At 40.0% G+C, this 27,080-nt stretch overlaps 4 protein-coding genes across 6 annotated transcripts; 1 reads left to right on the top strand and 3 right to left on the bottom strand.

The window, feature by feature from the left end:
- Positions 1-6,494: 6,494 nt before the first annotated feature.
- Positions 6,495-7,238, top strand: LOC141910630 (G-protein coupled receptor GRL101-like). Its single transcript, XM_074801324.1, has 3 exons — positions 6,495-6,693; positions 6,856-7,035; positions 7,120-7,238. The coding sequence occupies exons 1-3, from the start codon at positions 6,495-6,497 to the stop codon at positions 7,236-7,238; spliced, it is 498 nt and encodes a 165-aa protein (XP_074657425.1).
- A 707-nt stretch (positions 7,239-7,945) lies between these two features.
- LOC141911403 (uncharacterized) lies at positions 7,946-10,835 on the bottom strand. Of its 3 annotated transcripts, none has more exons than XM_074802411.1 (7): positions 10,390-10,835; positions 10,170-10,316; positions 9,990-10,082; positions 9,416-9,897; positions 9,139-9,304; positions 8,754-8,861; positions 7,946-8,011 (listed from the first exon to the last, which is right to left on the bottom strand). In XM_074802411.1, the coding sequence occupies exons 1-7, from the start codon at positions 10,754-10,756 to the stop codon at positions 8,001-8,003; spliced, it is 1,374 nt and encodes a 457-aa protein (XP_074658512.1). In that variant the 5' UTR covers positions 10,757-10,835; the 3' UTR covers positions 7,946-8,000. The 3 variants fall into 3 exon arrangements, with proteins under 3 accessions (XP_074658512.1, XP_074658511.1, XP_074658510.1); XM_074802410.1 differs by having other exon boundaries at positions 7,948-8,011; positions 8,688-8,861; XM_074802409.1 differs by lacking the exon at positions 7,946-8,011 and having other exon boundaries at positions 8,557-8,861.
- LOC141910631 (uncharacterized) lies at positions 10,799-16,256 on the bottom strand (the record flags this gene model as incomplete). Its single annotated transcript, XM_074801325.1, has 11 exons — positions 16,070-16,256; positions 15,326-15,502; positions 14,697-14,756; positions 14,376-14,432; positions 14,204-14,263; positions 13,132-13,188; positions 12,232-12,288; positions 12,096-12,149; positions 11,902-12,009; positions 11,765-11,806; positions 10,799-11,133 (listed from the first exon to the last, which is right to left on the bottom strand). Coding segments are annotated over exons 1-11 (1,194 nt in total), but the record flags the coding sequence as incomplete, so codon positions are not given.
- Positions 16,257-22,733: 6,477 nt separating this feature from the next.
- On the bottom strand, positions 22,734-26,219 carry LOC141911402 (uncharacterized). Its single transcript, XM_074802408.1, has 3 exons — positions 25,501-26,219; positions 24,150-24,650; positions 22,734-23,714 (listed from the first exon to the last, which is right to left on the bottom strand). The coding sequence occupies exons 1-3, from the start codon at positions 25,880-25,882 to the stop codon at positions 22,849-22,851; spliced, it is 1,749 nt and encodes a 582-aa protein (XP_074658509.1). The 5' UTR covers positions 25,883-26,219; the 3' UTR covers positions 22,734-22,848.
- Between the last annotated feature and the right edge of the window lie 861 nt (positions 26,220-27,080).

A 27,080-nucleotide genomic window follows, 5' to 3' on the forward strand; every position in this document is an offset into this window, starting at 1 on the left:
TGCACGTTGGTTGCCAGAGGTGGCTCAGATTAGTGTCTGAAAAATCCGCTAATGACGAGCATAGCGGCAGCACCTTACAGAACTACGTACTGCACAAGACTGCGCGTACAACGGATCCGATTATCTCTGATTATCACATGCCCCTATTCGTTATGACTGACAACCCATCGTCGCTCCATCTTCGGTTGGTATCTGAGAATTATCCCGGTGATCCCTAAATCCGCGATGCAAACGCACTCTATTTTCTATCCTCGAGAATCATAATGAATATTTACCGAAGTAACAAGCCGCACTGAAATATTCGGAAACTTTGATTTTGATTTTAAAGTTTAGTGAACCGACACAAGACTGGGAAAGTAATCAGCACAATGATTTACAGGGTTCTTATACAGATCAGGGAAATCAGCGAATTCCGGATTCCGGAACAGTTTTCTTGAAAATCTGTCAGGTAATATCAGGTGACTATCAGGATATTTTGAATTATCTGATCTACAAGAACCCAGGGTTCGTGATTGATGCAAATATTATGTAATATGATGATATATTCACTATTAATCACTGTCACTTTTATTCACTCTTTATCTTTTGTACTTTGTCTCCGCTTCCAGGTTGACATATGAATAAGAAATAAAACTATTCACAATAAGATTATTGTAAATCTTTACGAATCAAATAGATAACAGGTTTAATACCTATTCTAAGATAAAAAAAATATGAATCACCTCTGGTGATCGCCACGTGCTCCTCAACTCGTCGATGGCCAGAGTCGACTAAAGTCAGTATCTAGAAAACCCACTTACAAGGAGTATTGCGGCAGCACCTTACGTCAAGGCAGAGACAGTATTCGAAATAGAACGTATTTAGAGTTTTGAAATAACATTGAAAAATGGTATGTATATAGAACTGACTCGGCATTAGATATCGAATTATATTTTTACATTTCGTTTAAATCTCGTTAATCATTAATTCGGTTTCGTAGATTATTGAATTAATTTTTACGGTCGCCGTGTAGTCCGAGTCAGTCTCATCCAGCTCTATCCATATTCACTGGGAAACGCCCTACATTAATTGGATTAAAATCTATTCGCTGTAGTTAGAGTTAAACTGATCGAGGAGAATGTCAACATGACGCGCAGTCTCTTAACGTTATTACTCATTCTACTAATGAAACTGTCGTCGGTTCAGACGACTGATCGGATCTCTACCGATCAACCGTCTGTAACTGTCAGTTCACGGTGTAACAATACGTGGTTTTCACTCGATTCTACGTCCGGTTACATCGTTTCACCGAATTATCCGTCGTTTACGCGCGGTGTTGAATGTTATTGGTTCATCAACAGCTCTTTACCGGGTACCTTTCGCGTCCAAGTTTACTACGACATCGAGCCGTCTATATTCTGTAGAGATAACTATCTTCACATCAGCGATTCTGATAACTTACTGTGCGGTGATGGAAAACGATTAGATATTTACCGCAGTAATTCATTATCGTTGATGTTTAAGAGTGATGTAAATGATGTTGTGAAAGGAAGTCGAGTTTATGTATTTTATCGTTTGGAGCAAAAACATCTGAAAACTGTTCACGACTGTCACTCAAACACAATAAAACAATTACAAACTATTAAAACTGGTTACAAATTTGCCATCTACATGAATAGATTTTGTCGCCTCCTCCAGCTGGAGTGGTCCGGAATACCAAAGGGTTTCGGTATGAATTTGACTTTTGAGAAAATAGATTTTAGATTCGAACAACCAGGTTTACGCGTGACCGTTCAGATTTATGACGGATGGAACACAAGTGAACCTATAATGAATATACGGGAACAAACCGGACATCCGCCCATCTCTATTTACACGAAAACTAACAAAGCTATCGTCACTTTTTCAATGAAACAGGTCCCAGTAGTTCTCAAAACTAATCTATTCGTTAAAATGTATAGAATATCAGATTGGAATATTTCTAATCCATCGATTCCGATCCATAGAAACAAATCTGGAGTGCTCATTCCTGGTGATAGGCCACATGTAATAACTCAGTCTAAACGCTTATACTGCTGGTCTATCAGAGCTGAAATACTGCAGTACGTCGTCTTCAACTGGTCACGTGATCTCGTCACTTCCGATGACGTCATCGGTGTTTATAAACTGGAAGGCTTAACGGTTGTCGGAACTGATATTTTACTCGGTAAAAACTACCTGGAATCTTTAAGTATAAAGTCTGACGGATTTCTCGTGATATTGTGTTTACTGTTATCAGAGAATTTTGTCGGGAAATCGTTTAGAAATTCAACATTGATCGACTACAAAATAGAATCAGTGAAGGAAACAGACGTCAAAGTGGAAAATAAAAAAGTGAGTTAAACAGCACGAAAATATGTCGTGAATTCATTGTATTGATCCAACTTTTCTTGTTGGATACCAAGAGAATTATGTGTTCATATTGCGGTTAATGAGAATGAAGAATAGACAATTAATGAATTGAATATTGAGGACTTACTCTAGGTTTTCATCTATTGTAGGTTAAAAATGATCATCAAGTGTCATATTCTAGTTTGTTCCCCATAAACTCGGAATGGAAGTTACAATATTGTATCAGTAGATTTGCACTCCGCTCGAAAGTCGACATCAACGAGAATAAATTAAAACTAACAGTTTTATCAGAGAATTGTGAGAGAGCTGGATTTTATATATATGATGGTGGTAATTTTACAGCTAGACGCTATGGTCCGTATTGTACTGCTGGTCTGGGAAACTATGGTCGATCTGTTGTGAGTCTGATTACATCAGGAGGACCGGTTACTGTAGTAACATACGCTTACAACTGGCATGATCTACTGGTAACAACTGGTGACCTTGTTTCCCTCATGTTTGTTCCTACCGACTGTGACGGGTATGTTCTACAGGAAGGAGAACGTCAGATCAATATGACGTCACATTGTCTCGTTATTACACCAGAAAATCGACGCCAACCGATAGAAAACATCGATGTATTATCAGAACATGAATATCAAATTGACAGTTGTTATCGTGGAGCCAGGAATCCCTGTTCAGCGATAAGTCTCAATAGTCACGTGTTAAATACCAGTCTCGTATTAAACCATGTGAAATTATTACGCACTGAATATGAATTCTGGAGGTCATCACTAATGATTGTATTACGACGTAAATGTCAGAAATTAAAACGCGGCTTTCGGGCTGTTATTGGTGGAAGGAGTGAGATAGATCATTGTGGACTCGTGCAGTCACCGAACTTCCCTGGATTACCTACCTATACTGCACAATTATTCTATGTTTTTTCTTTTTCATCCGACAAAATCATAAATTATTACATCAGATTCCTGTTTAAATTTATCGGACAAACATCATGCGATAAATCTACTCATTACCGCACCAGGGAATCAATATTACTGACACAAATTATCAAAATGTTTGATGATCCAAACGATTTATTTTCCGGGTTTACAGAAACTCGTCATATAATAAAAATATGTGAAAATAACGCAGTAACAGGACTTGTATTGTACAGTCTACTCGGGTATGACTTGTATTTTGAGTTGTCAGAGTTCATGCCAATATTTCAAATTCAATACACTTTAGAACAATCACCTTTACTGAAACATCGAATTAATGGCTGCCGATCAGATTTTCTAGATTCTGGTGTTTCGTGTATTAGATACATCAAACATGAACGTCTGAATTGGGAGAACGCTGAAATTTACTGTCAACAGAAATATGGAGGGCATCTTCTCAGTATCAACTCTCAACATGAAATGATGGCCGTAAAAAAGCTGTTCGCTACAAAACTGCTTCATGAGGCATATTCACAGGCGGGGCTTATTGTGATGATTGGATTGAAATGGCAGGTAACATGCAATTTATTTCATCATTAACATTTGAAAATTGTGATTAATTTTTTCGCCACTTGTTGAGTTATTTCTAAAAAAATAGAACACAGGAAACAATCTAAAAAGAATATTCACTAATGTATAACACGTGTTTGTTTGTTTTTAAAGGAGTCCAGTGGTTATTACTCGTGGTCTGATGGGAAACCGTTGAGTTACACAGAGTGGTTTAAACCTGCTGTTAATGAAACAATACCAGAAGTTATTCTAGGATTGATATCTCCCCAACTAAAACAACCGATAAATGACGTCAATGTGCCGTGTGCGGCGATGATACTGAATAATCCACGAGGATCAGCGAACTGGGTTCGATTCCCGTGTCAAATTATACAAACGCATACAACATTTATTTGTGAAACAGAAAGAAGCCATTTTGATACATCTTCACAAAACGATACAACTGAAATAACACGCAAAAACTTCGAACGATTTAACTCCACGTGTCTTAGAGGCTGGATTCATATAGAAGCGCATTGCTATCAGATACTTACAGCCTGGCAAACGCTCCATAATAAAAGTTTAACAATCCAGACAGCCAGAGAAATGTGTCTTACAATCGGAGGTGACATTAGTATAATAACATCTAATATTGATATTCAGAATTTTATAAATGTTTTCCACTATCAGCATCAATATGGCGCTATACTGACTAATCATACAGGCGGAAGAATTGTGGCAATAAAACCAGTTGTAATTAGAGATTGGATAACGTATAATATTAAAACAGTGAAATGGTCAGTGACTGCCTTCGATAATGTCACAGATGTAGCGCATTCCGTGCTGTGTTCTTATAATGTAACTGGTGAAGAGTTGGCTTCTAAAAGCGGATGTAAATCGTGGCAGTTCAAATGTAACGATCAAAGATGTATCAGCGACCATCGCGTATGTGATTCTAGAAATGACTGTCAACACGGTGAAGATGAACTCGATTGTTCGGGTTCAAACTTAGACAGTCAGTTCCAGTGTTCGGATGGACGAGTTATATCAGTGAGTAATGTGTGTGATTTTGTACGAGACTGCGCTGACGGATCAGATGAGAACTCGTGCTATCATACTTTATGTTCCTCTGAACAGTTTAAGTGTAAAAACGGACAATGTGTGGGTAGATATAAACGATGTGATGGACTGGTTGATTGTAAAGATAAATCCGATGAGATCGGCTGCTCTTCCGACGAATGTAACGGGTTTTTGTGTGTAAATGGTGAATGTATCAGTTTTCTGTTGTTCCGGGATGGTGTTGTAGATTGTGGCGGGGACCTCGAAGAAGATGAAATAGTGCCAACAAATATAACGATTAAACCACAAATTCACTGCACTACAGAGAACTACTGCACGACCCATTTCACTTCACTCTGTACAGAATCGGATAAACAAAGATGTTCATTCAATTCTCCTCGTTGTTACGCGAGAGGAGATAGATGTATTTTAGAAAGAATGTCGACAGGTTTTCCTGTTTGTAGAAGACTCGAACATTTACTGAATTGTAATGAGTTTGAATGTGCAGCTGGTACAGTGAAATGTCCATCGTCTTACTGTATACCGATTAGACACGTGTGCGATGGTCGATCAGATTGTCCTCATTCAGAAGATGAATTCAATTGTGAAACGTTTTCGTGTCCAGGAATGTTTAAATGCGGTGATGAACATAGATGTATTCCTCAGTCGGAAGTTTGCGATGGCGTCGTAAATTGTAAACACAACTCGGATGACGAGGCTTTCTGCGACGTCACGTGTCCTAACTACTGTAAATGTCAAGGTCGTTTGATTGACTGTGAAAACGCTTCTTTATCTGATATTTCTAACATTTTTGCCGCGTCGACTCGCGTTCTGATTTTATCGAATAACCGAGTTAGATTTAATGAATCGACATTTTCTCCATTTTTATACCTTTTTATACTCAATATTTCCAGCAATGATTTATCTGACATTGTCTCCAACGCGTTTTCTAATCTACGCAATCTAAATATATTAGATCTGTCGTATAATCGCCTAGTATCACTACATGCCGATACATTCACTGGTTTAAACAATTTAAAACAACTTTTACTCGCTGGAAATCCGCTGAGATATTTAAACGATGGAAGCTTCAACGGTTTGACGTCACTTACGGTTATGGATCTGCACGGTCTCTCTATATCGGTTCTTACTCGTAACGTATTCCGAGGTTTACCAGCGCTGAAATATTTGAATATCAGCAGTAACTCAATCAGATCAATATCCAGATACGCGTTTTCTGGGTTGAGTTCACTGGGAGTTCTAGATATCACCAACAACTCTCGGATAATTTCTGTGGAAAGTAACATCTTTGATAATTTGACGTCTTTATATTTTCTCGCTTCGGACGCGTATAAATTCTGTTGTATGGCACCGAATATTGACCGGTGTCTCCCGGATCCTGATCAATTCTCATCGTGTTCAGACCTCATTGAGAACACTGTCCTCACAGCTGTTATCTGGATCATCGCTTGTATTACTTTCGTTTCCAATGTTATCGTTATTCTATTTCGTTTTAGGTCGATTCGAGTTTCATCGGAAACGCGAAATAAATCGTCAGATATCCTCATCATTAATATCGCGCTTTGTGATTTCCTGATGTCTGTTTATTTGTTTCTGATCGCAGGAACTGATCACGTTTATAAAGGTGTTTATTTTCTGAATTCTGAAACTTGGACTCGCAGTTCATTATGCAGCGTTGCCGGAATTGTGGTGACGATATCTTGTGAAGGTTCTTTAACATTTCTCTTTCTCCTCACGCGTTTCAGATATTCGAATATCGTCGATCCATTTTCTGGTAACCCGGTTTTATCCTCAAATATTATTATGATTCTGTCTTGTTTATGCTGGATATTTCTGAGTTTAATCGCCTTTCTTCCGCTGTCTCGGTCGTCTTATTTCGGTGATAATTTTTACGGTAGCACGGGTATCTGTTTACCTATGAATTTAATATCTATAGATGTCAATGGTTGGCAATATTCGTTCGCTATATTCGCTGTATTAAACGCGATTATTCTCACTCTGATAATGATGTCGTACGCGCAGATGTACAAGTATGTATCCGGAAGCAGGTCCGGTTCGGGTAGAGCTGATCCTACAGAACTCGTTCTAGCTCGACGCAGTTTAGTCATCAATTTGTGTAATTTATTTTGCTGGTTACCGTTAATAATCGTTCAGTTGTGCGCCGTATTTTCGGTCGAGATACCGAACCAGGTCGCCGCTTGGCTGGCCGTTCTTTTCTTACCGATAAACTCAACTCTGAACCCACTTCTTTATACTATTCTAACAATCGATATGAAATCCATACGAGCTCGAAATAAACGCAGCAAACCAATCAAATAGCCTCACGGCGTTGTGCAAATGAAATAGTTATCTTATTTACGATCGGATCGAATTTATTTACGAAATCGCTCGAACTAAATGATTTTCACTGTAGTTCGTGTCTTGTTGTAGCTATACAAAACATATAATGTTGATAGAACACAATTGAAATTGTTTTACGGATCTGATTACCTCTGGATATCCCGTGTCCCGGTCTTTGACCCACGGTGGTGATTTCCTCGGATTATCGGAGATTATCGCGGGTCTTGATTCGTGTGACGATAACCAATCGTCTGCCCGACTCGCCCGATAATCACTTGCTACCGCGTTACAGAAAATAACCCAAGATCCAATACTGTATTCTATACCCTCGAGGAGAAATAAACATGAATTATTTGACGAAATGATTACTCCAAGGGTTTAGTTACAGATATGGGAAGATGAGTTCAATAGCCATCTGCGCATTTATTTCGATTTTTTTAAAAATCTGCGTATATCAAACAAATACTACCGGCAGATTAATCAATGCGGGATGAAAAATAAATCAAATCAAATCAAAACCTTACGCTGTCTGGTTCCGCCAGCATTTCATGAGAGGTGCACGGTCCAAACTGATGATTGAATTATGTCTCGAACAAAAAACAGTTTAAAATATAAACAATCTCTGAATATCATTAAGTTTTATTTCTACAATTTATCATGAATTACAATTAGAAAATCAAAAATTATCCAACAACGAAAAATGTTTGTGACGTCTTTTTTGATTCTCTTGGAAATTTGATTTTATTGCGGACCTAAAATGATGAAAATAAAAATAAAACATAGCTCTTATTCTGACATCTGGAAAAAACAATCAATTTCGAAATGTAAATGAGCAATATTCTTTCGAATCATATCGAACTTAGATTTCATTAAGTATTATTAGCGTTTAGCCCCCGGTGCGAGTCGAAAGCCTCTGATTATCACGCGTACTCCCGCCATGCGAGACAAACGACTCAGTGACCGGCGCAGCCATGTATTCTAATGTCCAATGCATGCAACGATTATTATACTATATTTACAAATGTCAAAATGCTTCCACAACCACCACTGTACACACTATACATGCATAAATATAGAGGTTCAAATGTATTCGCAAAAACAAAATGTATCACTACTACCGATAACAAAAAACGAGAATGAAATGTAATAGATACATAAATGAATAAGCAATTGAATAATAAATAGACAAATAGAATATATTTGTAAGAAGTAAAAAGGAGACAAGGTGACAAGGCTGGTTGAAACTGGTTTCAAATTATGGCAAAATATTCATCACAACAATGGTTTCATATTAGATACAACTTTGCGGTAACAAATTAACGATTGTGAATTACGGGCTAAAACGGATGACGTGTTGCACGAAAATCGACGACGCCGCTAGTAGCCACGGGATTCCCGTATGGCGATAAGAATTCGCTACTAACTTACATGTTTGAACGCATATTCCCTGATGATAATAGTATCCATGCTTGCACACGCAGCCCTCGGCCTTACCGGTCGGGATCTGCGAACACGTGGAAACCGCTTCTTTATCTAAACATGTATTCATACAAGTCTCTATCATATCCTTGTAAACCATTCCATCCGGGCATTTCTTATCACCTGTAACCAGAATGCAGAGATTATGTAGGTCATATTTTTGTTTTCAGAAATTATAACCGTTTCTATAGGTCAATCTCCGGGTACGGGTATAGGAGATTCTCCAAAAAGTCAAACAACCGTAGAGCTACCTAATCCTTTACGTTAAATTTGATGCTGTTTTTGAAGTTAAGAATGAGGAGATTATTTGTCTCAGAACTCAAGAGGCCAGTCTTAAAGTTTGGTTTTGAGATGGTTGACTGGTTTAGATATTGCGAGCGGCTTAAGTTATCATACGTACACAGACGCGGTCTCCAGTTGGTGGCGCCACCACCGCTGTTGATGCACACGGATACAAAAGTCGATATTCTACCGCAAGCGACGTCCTTGAACTCGTTACTTCCGGAATTGGCCGCCTGACAAGCGTCATACTCACAATCATTGATATAGTCCGCAAAATTAGGAACCTACGAAAAAAAACATCAATTTCATCTTTCCATTACACACTGCCTTCTTTTTTTCTGGTTTATTCGATGAGACGACATTATAGGACGCCTCCATATTATCTGGACTGATACCTTGTTTCTGCAGTCTGTGAAGGCATCAGAATATCTGATCACTCCGCACAATGACTTTCCGTGGATGAAATATCCCTTGGTGGCATCTGTGCACTTCACTTCCGGAAGAGCTTCATGCTCAACTGGTTCGGTTGGGGTCCCCTCAGGTGGCGTTGTTGCGGGCTCAATTGGTTCTGTTGTGGTCCCCTCAGGTGACGTTGTTACAGGCTCAATTGGTTCTGTTGTGGTGCCAGCAGGTGACGTTTTTGCAGGCTCAATTGGCTCTGTTGTGGTGCCAAAAGGTGGAGTTGTTGTGGGCTCGATTGAATCTTTTGTGGTTCCTGCAGGTGCCGTAGTTGGGGGCTCGACTGGTTCCGTCGTGGTGCCTGCAGATGGCGTTGTTGTGAGGTCAATTGATTCGGTTGTGGTGCCTGCAGGTGGCGTTGTTGTAGGCCCAGGCGGAGTCGATGTAGGTTCAGGTGGAGTTGTCGTAGATTCGGTCACTTTTGTTAAAGAATGAATCAATCGAGAAATTAAGAATCAGTCGATTTTTGTGTGTATAAGCTGAAAGTTTAACCTCCTCTGAACTACTCACCAGTACAGTGACCACATCCGTAACAACCATTAGCGAGTTGTATAGATTTACAATGTGGTAAACATGTAGCACTGATACACGGTTCAATGTACGCTATCAGAGAAATATAAAAAGTTCTTTCAATAAAATCGCATATCGGAGTCAAACCTTAGAATGATATTCAAATATAAAAAGACTTACGGGTTGTTGGCATTGTAGTTTGTTCTGGTGTAGTAGGAATTGGTTCCGTCGTTGTCGGTGGAGCTACTGTTGCAGGAGTTAGTTCCATTGTCGACCGAGTAGATGGCGCTCCCGGTACGGATGAAGTTGTTGCCTTTGCGGTGACGTCTGCATAGAACAGATGACACAAGTGTAGAGCCGAATCTATTGTTTTACTTAATTAGAAAATAATTAGACCTACCCGAACAGAGTGGTACGTCGCAGTACTCCCAGCGCTTTGCGGGATCTAGAGTATAACACCACGGTCCTTCCGGTTCATCATCCGGGTTCCTGCAGTAATTCTCCGCCGTTGTCTTATCGTCCAGTTTTTCATATCTGGTGTGACTATGCGGTGTTTGACTGTCCCAGCGCTGGCATTTCAAACCGCTTCGCGTTTCGCTCGTTTCGCCGCGATATTCGACGCCTTTTTTACTGGTTTTGCATTCGCAATACTCAATATCGCAGTACTCCCAGCGTTTTCCGGGATTCATAGTATAACACCAGGGTCCTTCGGGTTCATCGTCAGGATTCCTGCAGTAATTCTGCGCGTACGAACGATCAGTCAACATCTCGAATCTGCTGTGACTATGCGGTGTTTGACTGTCCCAGCGCTGACATTTCAAACCGGTTCGAGTCGTTTTCGCTAAGCCTTGATATTCGCGACCTTTCTTGGTAGTTTTACAAACCGGAGCCGTCCCCGGACAGAACCCTATATCGCAGTACTCCCAACGTGTATCGGGGTCCACGGTATAACACCAGGGTCCTTCCGGTTCGTTATCGGGATTTCTGCAGTAATTGGAAGCTGTGCCCCGGTCGGAGAGCATATGGTAGCGGGTATGTTTATGAGGTGATTGGGAATTCCACGCTTGACACTTTCTACCGGATTTTGCTCGGTCCAAATGTCCTCTGTATTCTTGACCCTCCGTGGTTGTTTTACAAGTTTCACCTGAATGAAGAAAATATATTTACGTAAAATATCGTCGGGAAAAGCTGTACATTTTCATTTCTGATAATAAAGGCGATGCATAAAAATGTGATGACTGCTTCATCTTACCTGAAACTAAAGGTGTTGTAGTCTCAATTCCTGGATCTATAGAGAACGAGGAATACCGGTCAATCTTACACGTTTACGATGTACAGAAACTGACTATAATCAAAAATGTGCTTAATATCTTTCAGTTAGAAATCTGTTTGTTTCAAAACCGTTACAATGATGTTTATACACCTAGTACGTGTTCTGTGTGCACTACGTCATCGATATGGGCGTCTCAAAATAACAATTAATACAATATTGTGGATTTTGGCGTTCATTTTGTAATGAAATTTCATCACTCTTAATATATTTTTCATGAATATTGATAATTATTTTTGAGAGGATGTGCACTTCGTCACCGATATATCGGGGTTAGACTGGTCGTCAGTCAATGCAATTCAATTACCAATATATTCAAATCCAAAATAGCTTTATTGATCCTTTAGATTTTACAATTGATATCATATATCATCTATTATCGACAATAGTAAACATTACGTGCTATTATTCAAGGCGTCAGTTTCAGGTGAGTTTTCTTGCTTACCTTTAACACGCTGTGTTTGGTCTTTCACTGCTCCAGGATTCACTGAAATCAACAACAGACGAATGAGTTTGCGTCACAATACATTTTTAGATAATCTAAAGAATCTGTTGTCTACAACTTATTTCAAATCATTTTACCGGTTTCTGGTTTCATGGACGGCTCTGTCGTTGCGCCGGCAGGCGGCGTCGCTGAAGGCTCAATTGGTTCTGGCGTAGTACCGGTAGGTGTCGTCGTGGTGCTTTTTGCTGGAAATCGATGAATTTACCTACACGATGTATGCGATTATTTCAAGAAGCTGATTATGAATATTCTCACAATATTTTAAACATACGTTCACATTGCTGATTAGATTTCGACCAGATTTCCGTTTCGTTATTGCACGTAACTGGAATAAAAAATGAATGATATAATTTGTGTTATAATGAACTGTCAGCTGATGGAAGATGTTTCATTGTAATTCGATTTACATATGCATTTCTTCATCTTCTTGTTCCATTGGAGGCCTTGGTTCGCTTTATCACAGCCTGCAATGAGGGAGATGCGGTTAGTAAGTGAATCTCCACCTTATAACTTCTGATACACGCATTCTAGTTAAACCTATGCCAAACAAACTTATTATTGGGAGGAGGTCATTTTACTATTCAGCTCCTTCTCTTCGGAATAAACTACCTCCGGTAAAGAGAGTTTTCGTCTGTCAACATGTACTCATCTACATTGCTCTAACACTAAACTTTAACATACTAAACTCTAAACCCTAGAAATGATTAAAATTAATCTTCTAAAAAAATTGGTATCAAGACTGGTCTTAAACTAAAATGAGTTTAGACTGGCCTTAAGTTGGTAGATCGGTTTTAGAACCAAAATGAGCTTAGACTGGTTTGAAGTTGTTGGATTGGTTACTATAGAACTTAGATGAGCTTAGACTGGTCTTAGGTTGTTAGATTGGCTTGTGAACTACAATGAGCTTAGACTGGTCTTAGGTTGTTAGATTGGCTTGTGAACTACAATGAGCTTAGACTGGTCTTAGGTTGTTAGATTGGCTTGTGAACTACAATGAGCTTAGACTGGTCTTAGGTTGTTAGATTGGCTTGTGAACTACAATGAGCTTAGACTGGTCTTAGGTTGTTAGATTGGCTTGTGAACTACAATGAGTTTAGACTGGCCTTAAGTTGTTGGATTGGTTACTATAGAACTTAGATGAGCTTAGACTGGTCTTAGGTTGTGAGATTGGCTAATGAACTACGATGAGCTTAGACTGGTTTGAAGTTGTTGGATTGGTTATAGAACTAATGAGCTTAGACTGGTCCTGTAAGCGATGTCTGTCAGCTGGACGAGTAACGCAATGGGGTGAATGAAGTGAAACGTACCGACACATTCTTCTATTTTTTCGTTCCACGTTTCTCCTTCGTTCTCGTTACAAGAGGCTGAAATCGATGAAGATACGATAGTGGATAATTCATGAAATAACGATGACAACTTGTAGTTTGTCAATACGACATTCCGACCGCACCGAATGAACTTTACGCAGCTACACTCATATTCAAAATAACGGTTAAATTTATTATTCAATTATCCTCAAGTGAACAGTGAACACATCTTCGGATATCTATGTTTTGGAATGGATCCACTCGACGTGTAAAAAATAATAGGCCCTACGTGTTGTTATAGCCAGGATCCAGTTCAACAGTTGTGAGTTTGAGTTATCCCGAGTCAGAATTAGCTCATTTTTAATGGGTTTGAGTCAAATCTTATTAACTCACAAATATTGGATCTGGACGAGAATTCTGAAAATGGTAGGCGCGAAATTATGAAATGGATCTCTATAAGTCACACTATGCTATTCCAACATCACTATATATTCAGTGGAACCTCGTTACAGCGAACTTCACGGGACCAGAATATATCTTCGAACCAATAGTTCGTTATATCCAGTATGAAATAAATCAAGGGACGAGATTCTATATTTGAATCGTCGTATCTGAGTTCGTTTTATAACGAGGTTCCACTGCATATGTTTTCAATTCATAAAAATTCGTCCAGTAAGTTTATAGATGGATTTGTATTAGATGTGTTTCGAAAAGGATAACCTGATCAAAGACCGAAGGCCTGGGCCTAACAGTGCTTCATACCGGCTATACGGCGCTAATTGAATTCAGTATATTTTCGAGGTAGAGCTTACTTTGGCATTTCCTTTTTTCCACAGACCATTCTTCACCCCTTCGCCCGTGACAGATAGCTGAAAAAAAACAGCGGATATTACACACAGTTCCCTAATCTCGAAAATAATGCTTTTCGAAACGTATTTTAGGTCTAAATGAATAAGACATTAAATAGACAGGCGTTGGAGGTTCAAATGATGAATAAATTATGTAGAAAAGCTTTTGATATTTCAAATGCCTAAATTCCGCTTGGTATTGGGGCGATCAGAGGTTTTCTTACAAATACAATGTCCTGGTTTTTCTTTGTTTAACACCCAGCCTTCTGTTGCGTTACAAAGCTCTAAAATGAAAGACAAAATATCGTCAAAGAAAAATTGACCGCTGCCTCGAGATCCGTGGATGACAAAGACTGATTGATTCTGTTAAAAAATGCTACTAGATCAACTACTTACCTTTACAATTGCCAGTAACCGAATCGTAAACCTTGCCTTCATCAGCTTTACACTTATCTACAAAACGGTGATAGAAAAGATGAAACTTATCTGTTATTCGGTGTTTACAAAAATATCCGCCGCCTCTAAAAACACCTCCATGATAACATCATCCAATCTATAGATTTTATGGAGGCCCCTACGAGTCAAACCACTGTACAATTTAGCGAAAACGATAAGGTAATAAGATTGGCAGCCATTTTCACTGGAAATGCCATTGAAATAATTTTCTTAACATAGGAAGGCGGTTTAAAACAAGAATCAGTGACGGAGGTCACTAACCTTCGCATATTTTCCGGTCTTTTCCAACTGTTTGTCCCGGGGGACAATTCTTCGGCACGGCTGAATTATAATGGAAATTGATAATTAATTAACGGGTTCGTTTAATAATTAATTGGAAATATAATCGGCTGCAGACTTTGGAATATCAGCAAAAAGACATGGACGCAATCTAAGAACATGCGACAAAATAATGAAAATCCATAAATCTGTTCTAGGTCCAGCTACACGGTGATCGCTTCCGTCAAAAATGGTTGTAAAGATTGATCTTAAGTTTTTAGTTCGGTTATAGAACTAAATGAGCTTAGGCTGATCTCAAGTTGTTAGATTGGTTATAGAACCAAAATGAGCTTAGACTGAAGTTGTTAGATTGGTTATAGAACCAAAATGAGCTTAGACTGATCTCAAGTTGTTAGATTGGTTATACAACCAAAATGAGCTTAGACTGGTCTTAAGTTGTCACGTAGATTAGCGATTATAGACTGATCTTAAATGTAAACTTATGCAGTAAAGAAGACAGCAGCAGAAAACGCAGAGTGTTGCTATATGTGCAACCAGAAAGAGTAAAATCTGATATCGGCAGGATGACCGAAAGCCGCGTTGCGTTTCTGGATCTGTTACACCACACTTACGACAGGCCTTCAAACTCGGGTAACATCTCTCCTCGTGCTTCAAACCGCCGTCGTCGCACTGACAACCGCTTACATTCATCGCCCGCTTAGAACACGTGATCGCTTTCGGGTCGACGCACGTTTTCTCACAGCTCGACATCGTCTGCATATAGGTGGCGCCTTCAGGGCACGTTATCGCTAGCAGAAAGAACCAAAACAAACATGTATGTATACAACTATTTCTAGAGCTAGCGGTGGCCATCTTGATCTTGATCAAATCAAGCGAAACTCGGGATAATCTGATGTGGCCGGCGCTGATATGAAATAGGTGTTTTTCTTTTGTTTTCGTATCATTTTCTTTGTATCTTTTTTCCAAGGGCGACATCTTTATTCAGCCTTCAATTCAAGCTTTGCTGGTTCAGACGCAAGCAATGATCAGTAACTAATTGTATGTTCATGTGTTTAATATTCTTTCCAAAGAAAGTTTATGAAATTCATTGTATTTTATTGTAATGAACTGCATTGCATTATTCAACATCGCATTGTGATTACGTGAATTTCACGAATAAATTGAATAATTCTGATTAAAATGTCGAATTTCACACGAGATAAGAACCTCGCTGGATAAGAGTGTCTGATACAACGGGTTGGGTGGTTACAACATAGCTCGTAGATTGCCAAGGATAAAAACACGTCATCCACGACACAGGTGAATCGAACAAAATCGGTTCTAGCTATTGTACTTTTTCTAGAATTCTAACTTACGACAGAAATGCGCTGTTCTATAATTCTCCACCTGGAAATTCAAGCTCTCGCAGTCGAACTCAGCGCTTTTCATGTAACCGCAAACTTTCTCCTTCAGGTTTTTGAAATTTATCGACGGGTCGTGTTTGTACATTTCGCAAAGATCGAAAACGCAATCGTTGAATTTGTCGTTCAGTTCAGCGGCCATTTTCTCGCTGTTAATGAGAATATACGATATAATATGATATATATTTTTCTGATTTGAAAATGATTTAATTTAAGTCAAAGTAATTGAATTTGATCTGATTTGATCTAATTTGATTTAATCTAATTTAATTTCATTTGATAAAAAGCAAAACGTTTGTGCACTAGTGCAAAGACTCGTCCATTATAATCCTAAACCTAACTCGTCGCTCGGCCCATTGTACTCTGGTGACCAGTCTGGTGTGGTGACTGGTGTTCAGTCAGGTGTGTGGCGACTCTATTCGCTAACAATACCTTCATCATTCTCTAATTAAAATAGTTTCTTAACGAATTTGTCTTAGTTTTTAAATCGTTGATGAGCTGACATGTTTCCCGATCCACTATGCTAAAGATCGAAATTGGGGCAGATTGATTAAGGGTGCATAACTTACTCTTGACGACATGTCTTGAAATGATACCTCAGTTGACCGCAATAAGATAATCCCGAAAATTCTTTCAGTTTCCTTTTGTCATTTGAACACGGATGTTCTGTAGGTTCAGGTGCCGTACAACTTAAAAACAGAGATTTCAGAGAATAAATAATGTTGTTTCCGCACGTGCTTACACAGTTCCCAGTTCCAATAGTCCTGGATCCAAGACCACACTGTTCTGAACCAAGTTTCACACTTCTGAACTCAGTTTCACAATATTGTGGATCCAGATTCTTCTCAGGTTAAGTTTCACTTCTGTTAGTTAAAATCAGTTCATTGTCAGTTTTTCTACCCTTTGGAGTAGGCCTATTCATCATTTCTATCCGAGAACTACAGAACTATATTCACTCCAACAGTTCTAGGTTAAATACTATACTCTAATGTAAAAAAAAGAACATAATTGATTTTACTCTGGAATCGAATCGAACTTGGAACCTGGAGTCCTCGGTTTTAAATCGACTCCGTTCATGAATGTAACAGGTAACTGAATTTGGTAATGGCTTCAAACCTTTCATGTTTGTCTTCTGAATCGTCGTAGATTTCCCACGTGTCGCCCATTTTCCTGATATTCTCATCCGTTTTGTCGAGTATAGCGCCATCTTTTGTCTTTATCTCATCAGATGTATTCCCATTACAATTACCGCACAATCCAGTCATGTGAGCTAGAAATCAAAGAAAATCCATCCATGTGTGGGTTTAATTCGACTCTGGACCCAGTTCCACAGTTGTGCGGGTTTAATTTGACTCTGAACCCGTTTCACAGTTGTGTGGGTTTAATCTGACTCTGAACCCAATTCCACAGTTGTGTGGGTTTAATATGAACCCAGTTCCACAGTTTTGTGGATTTAATTCGACTCTGGACCCAGTTCCACAGTTGTGAGCGTTTAATTTGTGTGGGTTTAATTTGACTCTGGACCCAGTTCCACAGTTATGTGGGTTTAATTTGACTCTAGATCCAGTTCCACAGTTGTGTGGGTTTGATTTGACTCTAGACCCAAGTTCCAAAGTTGTGTGGGGTCTATTATTTGACTCGAGGTACAGTTCCACGCAGCTGTGGATAAGGACACGGCTTTGAGTAAGCAGACACACTATACTCTACACAACTCACATTTATATATCGGTGGTACGAACAATTCAAAATTCGCGTCACCGTCCCACGTGGCCTGAATATCGCAACTGATCACCTTAACGATTACATCTCCTTCAGCACTCTCTTCAACTGACAATCTTCGCGCATCTTCATACGGCAAATCGACATCTTTACCATTGATCTGCAATTAAATATATCTGTATAACTTTTGTCCTTCTCGGACAGGATTTTGAAATCACCTGTCGCACATGAGTCTCTTTATATGAAGTGAATTCACAATTTCATCTTGGATTCCAGAAACACGTATGCCTTCACTGGCTGGGCCAGACATTGTGATAAGTAACTAATTGTGTGTTTAAGTGTTTATGGCTTTCTATTTCAATCACTGGAATTTCGCGAATAAATTCAATAATTCTCTATTTTCCACTCGCCTACGTATGTGCTTAATGTATGCATAATATGTGAGTCTTTTTTGCGGTAATTAAACGCATAACGTCACTACTTAAATAAAGGAACATAATGGTTTCGAGTACGTTACACTTGAGACCACATGTCGGACTACAATACGCGTAAAGTACCGATGTTGTATCAAGCACTTTTTATTAGAATTAACAATTAAAACAGAAATCCTTTACTAGGTACCCTCGAGGAAGGAGTGTTCGTTCGTTACGCTATCACGTGTTGTCGAGTGCTATTACGTCCTCTTAACTGAAATCACTTGATTAATTCGTACAAAAAGAAAAACGTTTAAAAACCTTTTCATAATCAGTAATGAAAATAAACTGAAGTATGTTCTTGACTCGCGTGGAACTGCTGCTATATTTCCCCGTATGACAAACTAACTAATGATTTTGTTTCAAATGTTTCTAGTAAGATCAGGCTCTAGTTGCACAGTTCTGAATCCAACTCCATGAAGCATGTTTCAACGCATTAAACGGTTTAAGTAGCAGTTCCGTAGAAATGTGTACTGGTTCATATGTTACATAGTTTCTTGCTCCTATAAAGTCCACGCATCTTCAATTCAAATGATAACTCAGAGTCGATTGCGCCAGATCACGTGCCCAGAATCTGTTTACCGTTGAAGCTGATTGGCTCAGATTATCACGTGCCCCGCCGGACAATACATCGCACGCATTTTCTTGCTGATAACGACCAATCACTGCTCCGACTGCTCCGGAATTCAACTGCATTCGTGTCCAGGAATGACACAGAACAGGAATTAAGTGTTTTCTGCAAGACTTTTATCCGGAATCATGCCGGAGGATTTATTAACCGGAAATAATTCCGGGGGTCAAATTTCGGGATGATATCTCAGATTAGACATTTGCCGGAGATTTCCGGTAAGAAATCTTCCGGAATTCCCTCATACCCTACCCCTCCTCATATCAGATATCCGCCGGAATTTTCCGGAAATTTTCGGAAAACCATCGTCCCGAATTTTCCGGAAAATTCTGTAATGCGTAATTTCTGGACTTGAGAGATGACTTATTGCTCCCACGGACGGATCCGAGACAAGCGCTGAAGTCTAACTGTTATACGTGATTATGTCGATACTGACCTGTACTTCGTTGTATTGTAACAATCGAACGTTGATCGGGTTGGCTTTGAAAAATTTCAGATCGAAATATCTCGGAAAAGTCATCGGATTCCCGTATCGCATTTCGTTGTTAACTCGAACGTCGAACTGGCACGGGTCCGATACGAGCGTGCTCCTCGATACCGTGTACTTACACGGGCCGAAATACCCGAATAGCATTCCGTCGTAGGTTACGAAATGAGGGTCACCTTCGACTAAACACCGACAGACTAGAATAAATGAAAACGAAAACCAACTCAAAAAGTATATTTACGCCTTAATAAAAACATTGCGTAATATCGTCGACAATTGATAATAAAGTATAAGATCCAGGCTAGAAGTTATTTTGGATTTGAATATATCGATAATTGAATTGAATTGACCGGCAACCAGTCTAGTCCCGATATATCGACGACGTGGTGAACATCCTCTCAAAAATAATCATCAAAATCTAGGCTAAAAAAATTGATACCTTGTTTCTCCGCTCTGCTGAGCTTAAATGTTGACCCGGCCGGCCGCCTATCTACCCTATACATTACTTTTTTTTAAAATCGTGATCAATTTTACCATAACAGACCCGGCCGCTATAGAAATGAACTGTTTACAAATTTTATCATATTTTACTAAAATGACCCGGCCGCTGCGGAGAAACAAGGTATCATTTTTTGTTTAGCCTTATCTTAGTGCACGTCGACTCACACAGTACACATAACACATAATAGTTACCAATGAATACAGTTTATTGCACAGTTTGTATTATACAGTTTTTACGGCATAGTAGTTATCATTGTATATAAACATTATTATAACGATTTCAACGGAGTCGAAAAACTCCTGAAGTAAAAAAAGGACGAAATGAAAACTATTTTCAAATCTAAACTTACAATCTTCCTTAGCGTATGACGTCGACAGCGCCAACATGAATCCCAGGACTAAGATTAAACCCATCTGAAACAATATGTTAGAATTTCAGGCGACTTTGAACTGGGTTTAACCGCCGGTTCCGAGTTTGTAGTCGATCCACACAGCTGTTCGCAAACGATGCGATACCGCCGTCAATTTTATATTACATGAACAGGATATAGTCTCGTCCTTAGAGAAAAACCCGCATCAACGAGAAAAATATAGCAATCGAATATTTCGAAACGTTGAATATAAATAACTTTCTCTGTTTTTCGTTTGGGGGTTTTCCCTTACATTCACTTTTGCTACCAATACAGAGGTAGTACATAGGCCTAGTAGCCCGATCTGTAGGTGTATGATTGACTATCATCTGATTCCTAAGTACCTGTTATCACTTTTCGCAAAGACAATCCTTACATGGAAACCAGCCTACAATTATTTCTCTGATTTAAAAAACGACCTTCAATAATAATGGTAATAATAATAATAGTAATGATAATATTAATAATAATAATAATAATAATAATAATAATAATCATAATCATCATAATATATGTATCTATCAATATATGTACAAGATTTGTATCAATGTTGCTTTAATGTCCACTGGTCCTACATAATTGAAAGGACATCTCCAAGCCTAAAGGCTGTACCAAAAAAGGGTGATCAGCCCTAGAAATGAAAAAAAGAAAAGAATAGCAAAACAAAATAAAATCGTTTAAAAATATTGTTTACCTTTTCAGACGCAGTGTACAGATGACGATAGTTTCCTAGCGAAACTATAAACGCTTCTGATGAACATAAGGCAGTATTATATGTAATTATATAAGTCATTTTCTATATACAGCGGACCAGGTGCGGCAGGCAACGCGTCGAGTGATTCTTGAAAAATATATCTCTTTCGATTTGAGTGTCATTAAAAAACATAGTAATTAATTAATTGTCGTTAACCTCAGCTCTAGTGTTGTAGTGAAAGTGAATTCAGCCATTGAGTTCGATCGTTCTAAGCCTCGAGTAGAGTTGAATGAAGTTCATTTTCGAGATTTTCCAGTAAGACCAAAAGTGGCCTTAAATCTTAAGACTGGTCTTTAGTCGTTTGATTGGCTATAGAACTAAGTTGGTTTTAGACTGGTCTTAAGTCTAAGCCCTCACTGTGGAACCAGCCCCTGGGCTACAATTTCATTTGAGAGTCTTATATTTGAAAATCACTGCATTTGAAGGCTGAGACTGATGGTGGAGAAACTCTTATGCTTCGACTTAGTTCATACCATACCTCCTTTCAATAATAACTTTTTGGGCTTTACTAAAAGTTAAGAAGATCGTTTGCTCCGGCTCCGTGCCTAAACAATGCCATTGTCAGGTAGATGGGGTCTGGAGTTTTTATGGCAATTTACGGGATCGGACTTAGCTGTCAAGAATTGCTCCCTCTCCCGAAATCCACTAGTTCCCGAGTTCGTACCCATTGATTACTGACACTGATTCAGCATGGTCCTGATGCTGAATAGAGGATGTACAGGGGTGTCCCGGGTTCGAACCTAGTAATTACTGATACTGATTCAGAGTTGTCCCCTGATGCCGAATAGAGGATGTACAGGGGTGTCCTGACCGTACGGTGCTGCCGCTATGCTCATCGTTAGCGGAATTTCCATACACTAACTGAAGTGAACTCTGGCAATCGTTGTGCTGTCCAGTTATACTCCGTAACCCTTGCTTGCCAGAGTTGACTTACGTTAGTGTATGAAAATCCCGCTACCGATGAGCATAGAGGCAGCACCGTACGGTGAAATGTTGATATCTTAAAAGTAATTACTGATAACTGATTCAGAGTGGTCCTGATGCTGAATATAGCATGTACAGGGGTGACCCGGGTTCGAACCCTGTAATTACTGATACTAGTTCAGAGTGATACTGGTGCTGAATATAGCAGTTACAGGGATGTCCTTGGTTCGAACCCAGTAATTACTGATAACTGATTCAGAGTGATACTGATGCTGAATATAGCATGTACAGGGGTTTTCCAAGTTCGAACCCAGTAATTACTGATACTGATTCAGAGTGGTCCTGATGCTGATTAGATGATGTACAGGGGTTTTCCAAGTTCGAACCTAGCAATTACTGATACTGATTCAGAGTGGTGCTGATGCTAGCGTCGCTAGAGTTAGCGTTAGTTAATAGGATGCGAGCGTTTTATGAAGCTAGAACAGGTCCAGCGAATACGGCTGCGGGTTTGAGCAGAAAAGGAACTCATTTTTACAGTTGCTGGCCAAGAACTTAATTGGCCTTGGAATATTTTCCACTTAACCACTTTGAACCGCGCTGGACCGGTGCCAAAACCTATACAAGCACTGATAACTCAAATGGTGACTGATGACCGCACGCGCAAAGAGAACTTCAACTTCAAAGACATTTTTATCAACAACAATAGTTTAATCTTTTGTCACTTACTCAAAATAAATAAATAATTCAGATAACAATATGTGATACAATAGATATAAAACAAACGACATTACAAGGACCTGTCGGTCATTTAATGTTGTCATAATCACTGGACCCGCTGTTATGTCCTCGCGTTATTCAAAGTTTTAACCACTTCGATTACGGAACCGATCTGATAATAATCGACCAACAAAACGTTCGTATTATTTCTGAAATCGGCCGAACGTTCGAACACGCCGGCTAATTCAACGTTCACGATATTCGCGTAGATTTTGATGCCTAACGAACCTAGAATAGGTCCGGCGAGAACGGTCGCGATGAGGGTAGAATCTGGGGTCAGTATCCACGATACCGTATGCAGTTTACCGCCTCGCTTCGACGCCAGTTTACGCGTCTGATCGCCGGTCATCACTTCCGGCGAAGAGGTACGAGAGAAACTTCCGGTTTCCATAGTCTCCTTGGAAACGGTCCACCAGCGCGCATTCTCGTGTTGCTCGCTGCCCCACAGCACGAACACGCGTTGTTGGCAGACGATCAGATCGCGGAGCGTTCGATTCCACGACGTTTTCGGCGCGAGATAATAACCTAAAATACCTTCGACTAAGTCGGCTAGTTTCGCCATACGTCGAGCGTTTCGCATACCATCCCCGAACGCTAGAATAATGACTTCGTTCCGATTTCGCCGGTCGCCCAACCATCTGCGTATTTTGAGCAGAATTTCCGCTATTCTCTCGCCCCACATACAATGACAAGTTTTCAGCGTCCCGGAATATTCCTCGCACAGGTCCACGTCGAGATACCGTATACCGTCCCATAGTTGCCTGGTGACGTCGTAGTCTTGGTTTTCGGAAATTCTCGCCAGGATATTGTCGCCCTTGGGAACGATATCTGACCACCAGGGAAGCTCCTTACACCACCCGACATCGTGCTCAGGATTGCCGAGGTCGTCGATGAAATGTAAGTTGTACGATCCAGCATTATGAGTTCCTTAAATAGAAAACATTTAAGATAAAGCTATTGATTATCATTCGCTCCACGTTCGACCCCCATCATAGAATCCTAGGGCCAGTTTTATATACATTAAGTACTTAGTTTAACTCTCAGGCCTGAAGGATTCAAAAATCATGACTTAGACTTAAAGACCGGTCTTAATACCTTCATTTGTAGGGCCTACAGACAATCTATAACAACTAAACTTATCCACCCAACATACATACCCATCCAGGATCCATACCCACCCATCCAGGATCTTTACTCGCCAAGGCTATATACTGGTCCAGGATACACAACCACCTGGGATACATACCCGCCCACCAAGGCCGATACATTGCCGCCCACCCAGGATACATACCCACCCATCCAGGGTACATACTAGCCCAGGATAAATATCCGCCCAGGATACATTCCCCTCAGGATACATACCCGCCCAGGCTATTTCATGAACGCGTCTGTTACACAATCTCATCAACCCGTTGCATTTCAATCGATCACCGCGTCGATTACGACTTGACGATTCGGGACAAATTCTACCGTTTCCATTCACTACAGCTCTAGAACGATCGAAGCATAAACCTCCCGACAGTAAGAGACCTTGTTCGCACCGGGTACAGCGACCTGTTTGGACGGTTTTCTCGCATCGACACAGCTCGTTGTACTGAAATCCGTACCAGCTCCATTCCCCGGTGCCGCGGCATCGTCCGTATCCGAGTTCTCCCCATACCCGGTCCGTACAGTCCGCATTGCAGCTTCCCAACGCGTCCAGTTCCCAGAACGAGCCGTTTATCACGCCGGTCGAGCAACGATTACATCCGGGCACGTGGTCACATGACATCCCGTCTCCTCGAAACGGAAGCGAATAGTTGATGACGTCACGATGGAAACTGTCGTGAAGTTTGTAAATTCCGTCCTTGAGACACAAACCATCTGTCGAATAAACCGAATTCATTACTATTTCATTTTCAAGGAACCATTTCTGAATAAGCTGATAAATATGTGAAACAGAAATCACTCGCTTCACCTAAATCTGTGTCGATAAAATAATCAAACTCATCTAAGGGCAGTAACTGGATCAGAGTGGTGGTTCTTAGTGAACCCTACGAAAACCGCCAGTAATAGACGCAATGACTCGGAGCAGTTCGAACCATCAGTAGCAGAGGCGGGGGCCATATTAGCGAGCCCTTCACCAGTAATGTAGAAGCCGCAGCTACATTGGTTCTTAGTGGTTCTCCGCAAAGCACCAGTAATAGAAGCAGTGGTTCTTAGTGAGCCCTATACAACGCACCAGTAATAGAAGCCGCGGCTACATTTGGTTCTTAGTGAGCCCTCCGCAAAGCACCAGTAATAGAAGCCGCAGATACACAGGGACTTGACACAAAAGGATTTTGACCACAGTATCCTAGGTACTATATATATATATAGTACCTACGATACTGGGTCAAAATCCTTTTCGGTGTCAAGTCCCAGTGCGCAGATACATTGGATCTTAGTGAAGCCTTCACAAAGCACCAGTAATAGAAAGCGCAGCCACATTGGTTCTTAGTGAAGCTTTCAAAAAGTCCCAGTAATAGAGCACCAGTTGGTTCTTAGCGAAACTAGAATCAGTGGTTAGAGTGGTTGTTGGTAAACCAGCATAGCAGTAAGCAGTGGTTATAGCGGTTTTCGAGCGTACCCTTCACAAACCGCCATTAACAGGACAAGTATCTGCTATTAGTAAAGAGAGAGAGAGAGCAGGTACCATAACGGGGACGTTGTGTCTGGGTTTTGATGGATTTACCTTGAAGTAGATATCCGGAATGGCACTGGTTACAAACTCTTGTCGTTACGTTTTTCTCGCACGTACATTTATTATTGACGAATCTACTGAGACCACATAGTTCCCATTCACTGGTCGTCTGACAATATCCATAACCGGCACTCGTCCATTTAATCGACTCGCAGTTCACGTCACACGTCCTAAACACGTCCCTTTCCCAAAACGCGCCTTCTAAAGTCAGACTCTGGCACGCGACGCATCCCGCTATTGCGGTGCACTGGTTTTCGGAGCCGTGATATGGTAGACCGTACGATAAGGTCATTCCAACTGCTGTCCGCTGAAACCGCCATAATATCAGCAGCAACACGGCCACGGACGCGGTATTAGTTGTAAACAAGTCCATAGAGAGAGAGAGAGAGAGAGAGAGAGCGTCCTATCCTTGTGCGTCAACTCCTCTTCGGTTAAATGAAAAATTCTGGCAACGAAACAAGATTTATATCTAGATAAAACGGGGCCATTCAAACAGTACGTTTATATACCACTAGTGTTTATACCGATTTTAATTGCCGCGTAAGGGAGACCGCCACCCTGAATAAAATCCTCTCAGAGCCAAAACAACTCTCCCTATCTACTTTTTACCGTAATTATTGACAATGTTGTTGTTGCTATACAGTAAAAACAATAAGCGGGCGGAAAATGTCACTGCTGCAACGTACCTGCCAAAGAAAAATCCCACCGAGCGTCGTTCAATGTGCCTTGGTCTCCCTTACACGTTCTTAAGCGCTGTACCTCCACCAGGAGAAGGAAAACAGTCAATGGCCCCGACGTTTAAAATTGTGTAATTTTTTGTATCGATATTATATCAAATTACTATGAATCTAATGCGGAATTAAAGCGTGTGGACTTTGAAATCGTGGTTTTAATTGTTGTAAGTTGGGCGAATTTTTCCTCAAACCGCAAAACGTGATCTTTCGACTTTGAAACGAACTATAAATTTTAAATGTCAACGGTTGACGGGAAAATATAGTAATTCAGTTAGTTACCCGTATGTTGGGGCATTATCTCGAGTATATTATCCATGTTGACTTTTCTATAACTTAAAATTGATCTGTCGAGCCCTAATATGTTGAGTTTTTATTTCAATGCTGATTTCATTCTAAACCAATGTCGAGATTTTCTAAAACAGCAGTTGAGATTTTTCGAAACCACTGTTGAGATTTTTCTAAACCGCTGTTGGAATTTTTCGAAACCACTTTCGAGATTTTTCGAAACCAAGCTGTTGATATTTTTCGAAACCACTTTCGAGATTTTTCGAAACCCCTTTCGAGATTTTTCAAAACTACTGTTGAGATTTTTCGAAACCACAGTTGATATTTTTCGAAACCACAGTTGAGATTTTTCGAAACCACTTTCGAGATTTTTTTCTAAATTTCCAAATTTTTTTTCGCTTGGTTTAAATCAGACAGGTAACCAAGTAGTTCCAGTGTCAAATTCTAGCTCAAAACTGTGTAATTTCGTGGTAGATCTAAAGGATGGGTGCGGTCCGCATTCTATATACTTTACTACTAGCTCAATAACTGTCAAATCTAAAATACTGTGAA

Source organism: Tubulanus polymorphus, chromosome 9 (genome assembly GCF_964204645.1).
Source record: "Tubulanus polymorphus chromosome 9, tnTubPoly1.2, whole genome shotgun sequence".
Taxonomy (NCBI): Eukaryota; Metazoa; Nemertea; class Palaeonemertea; order Tubulaniformes; family Tubulanidae; genus Tubulanus; species Tubulanus polymorphus.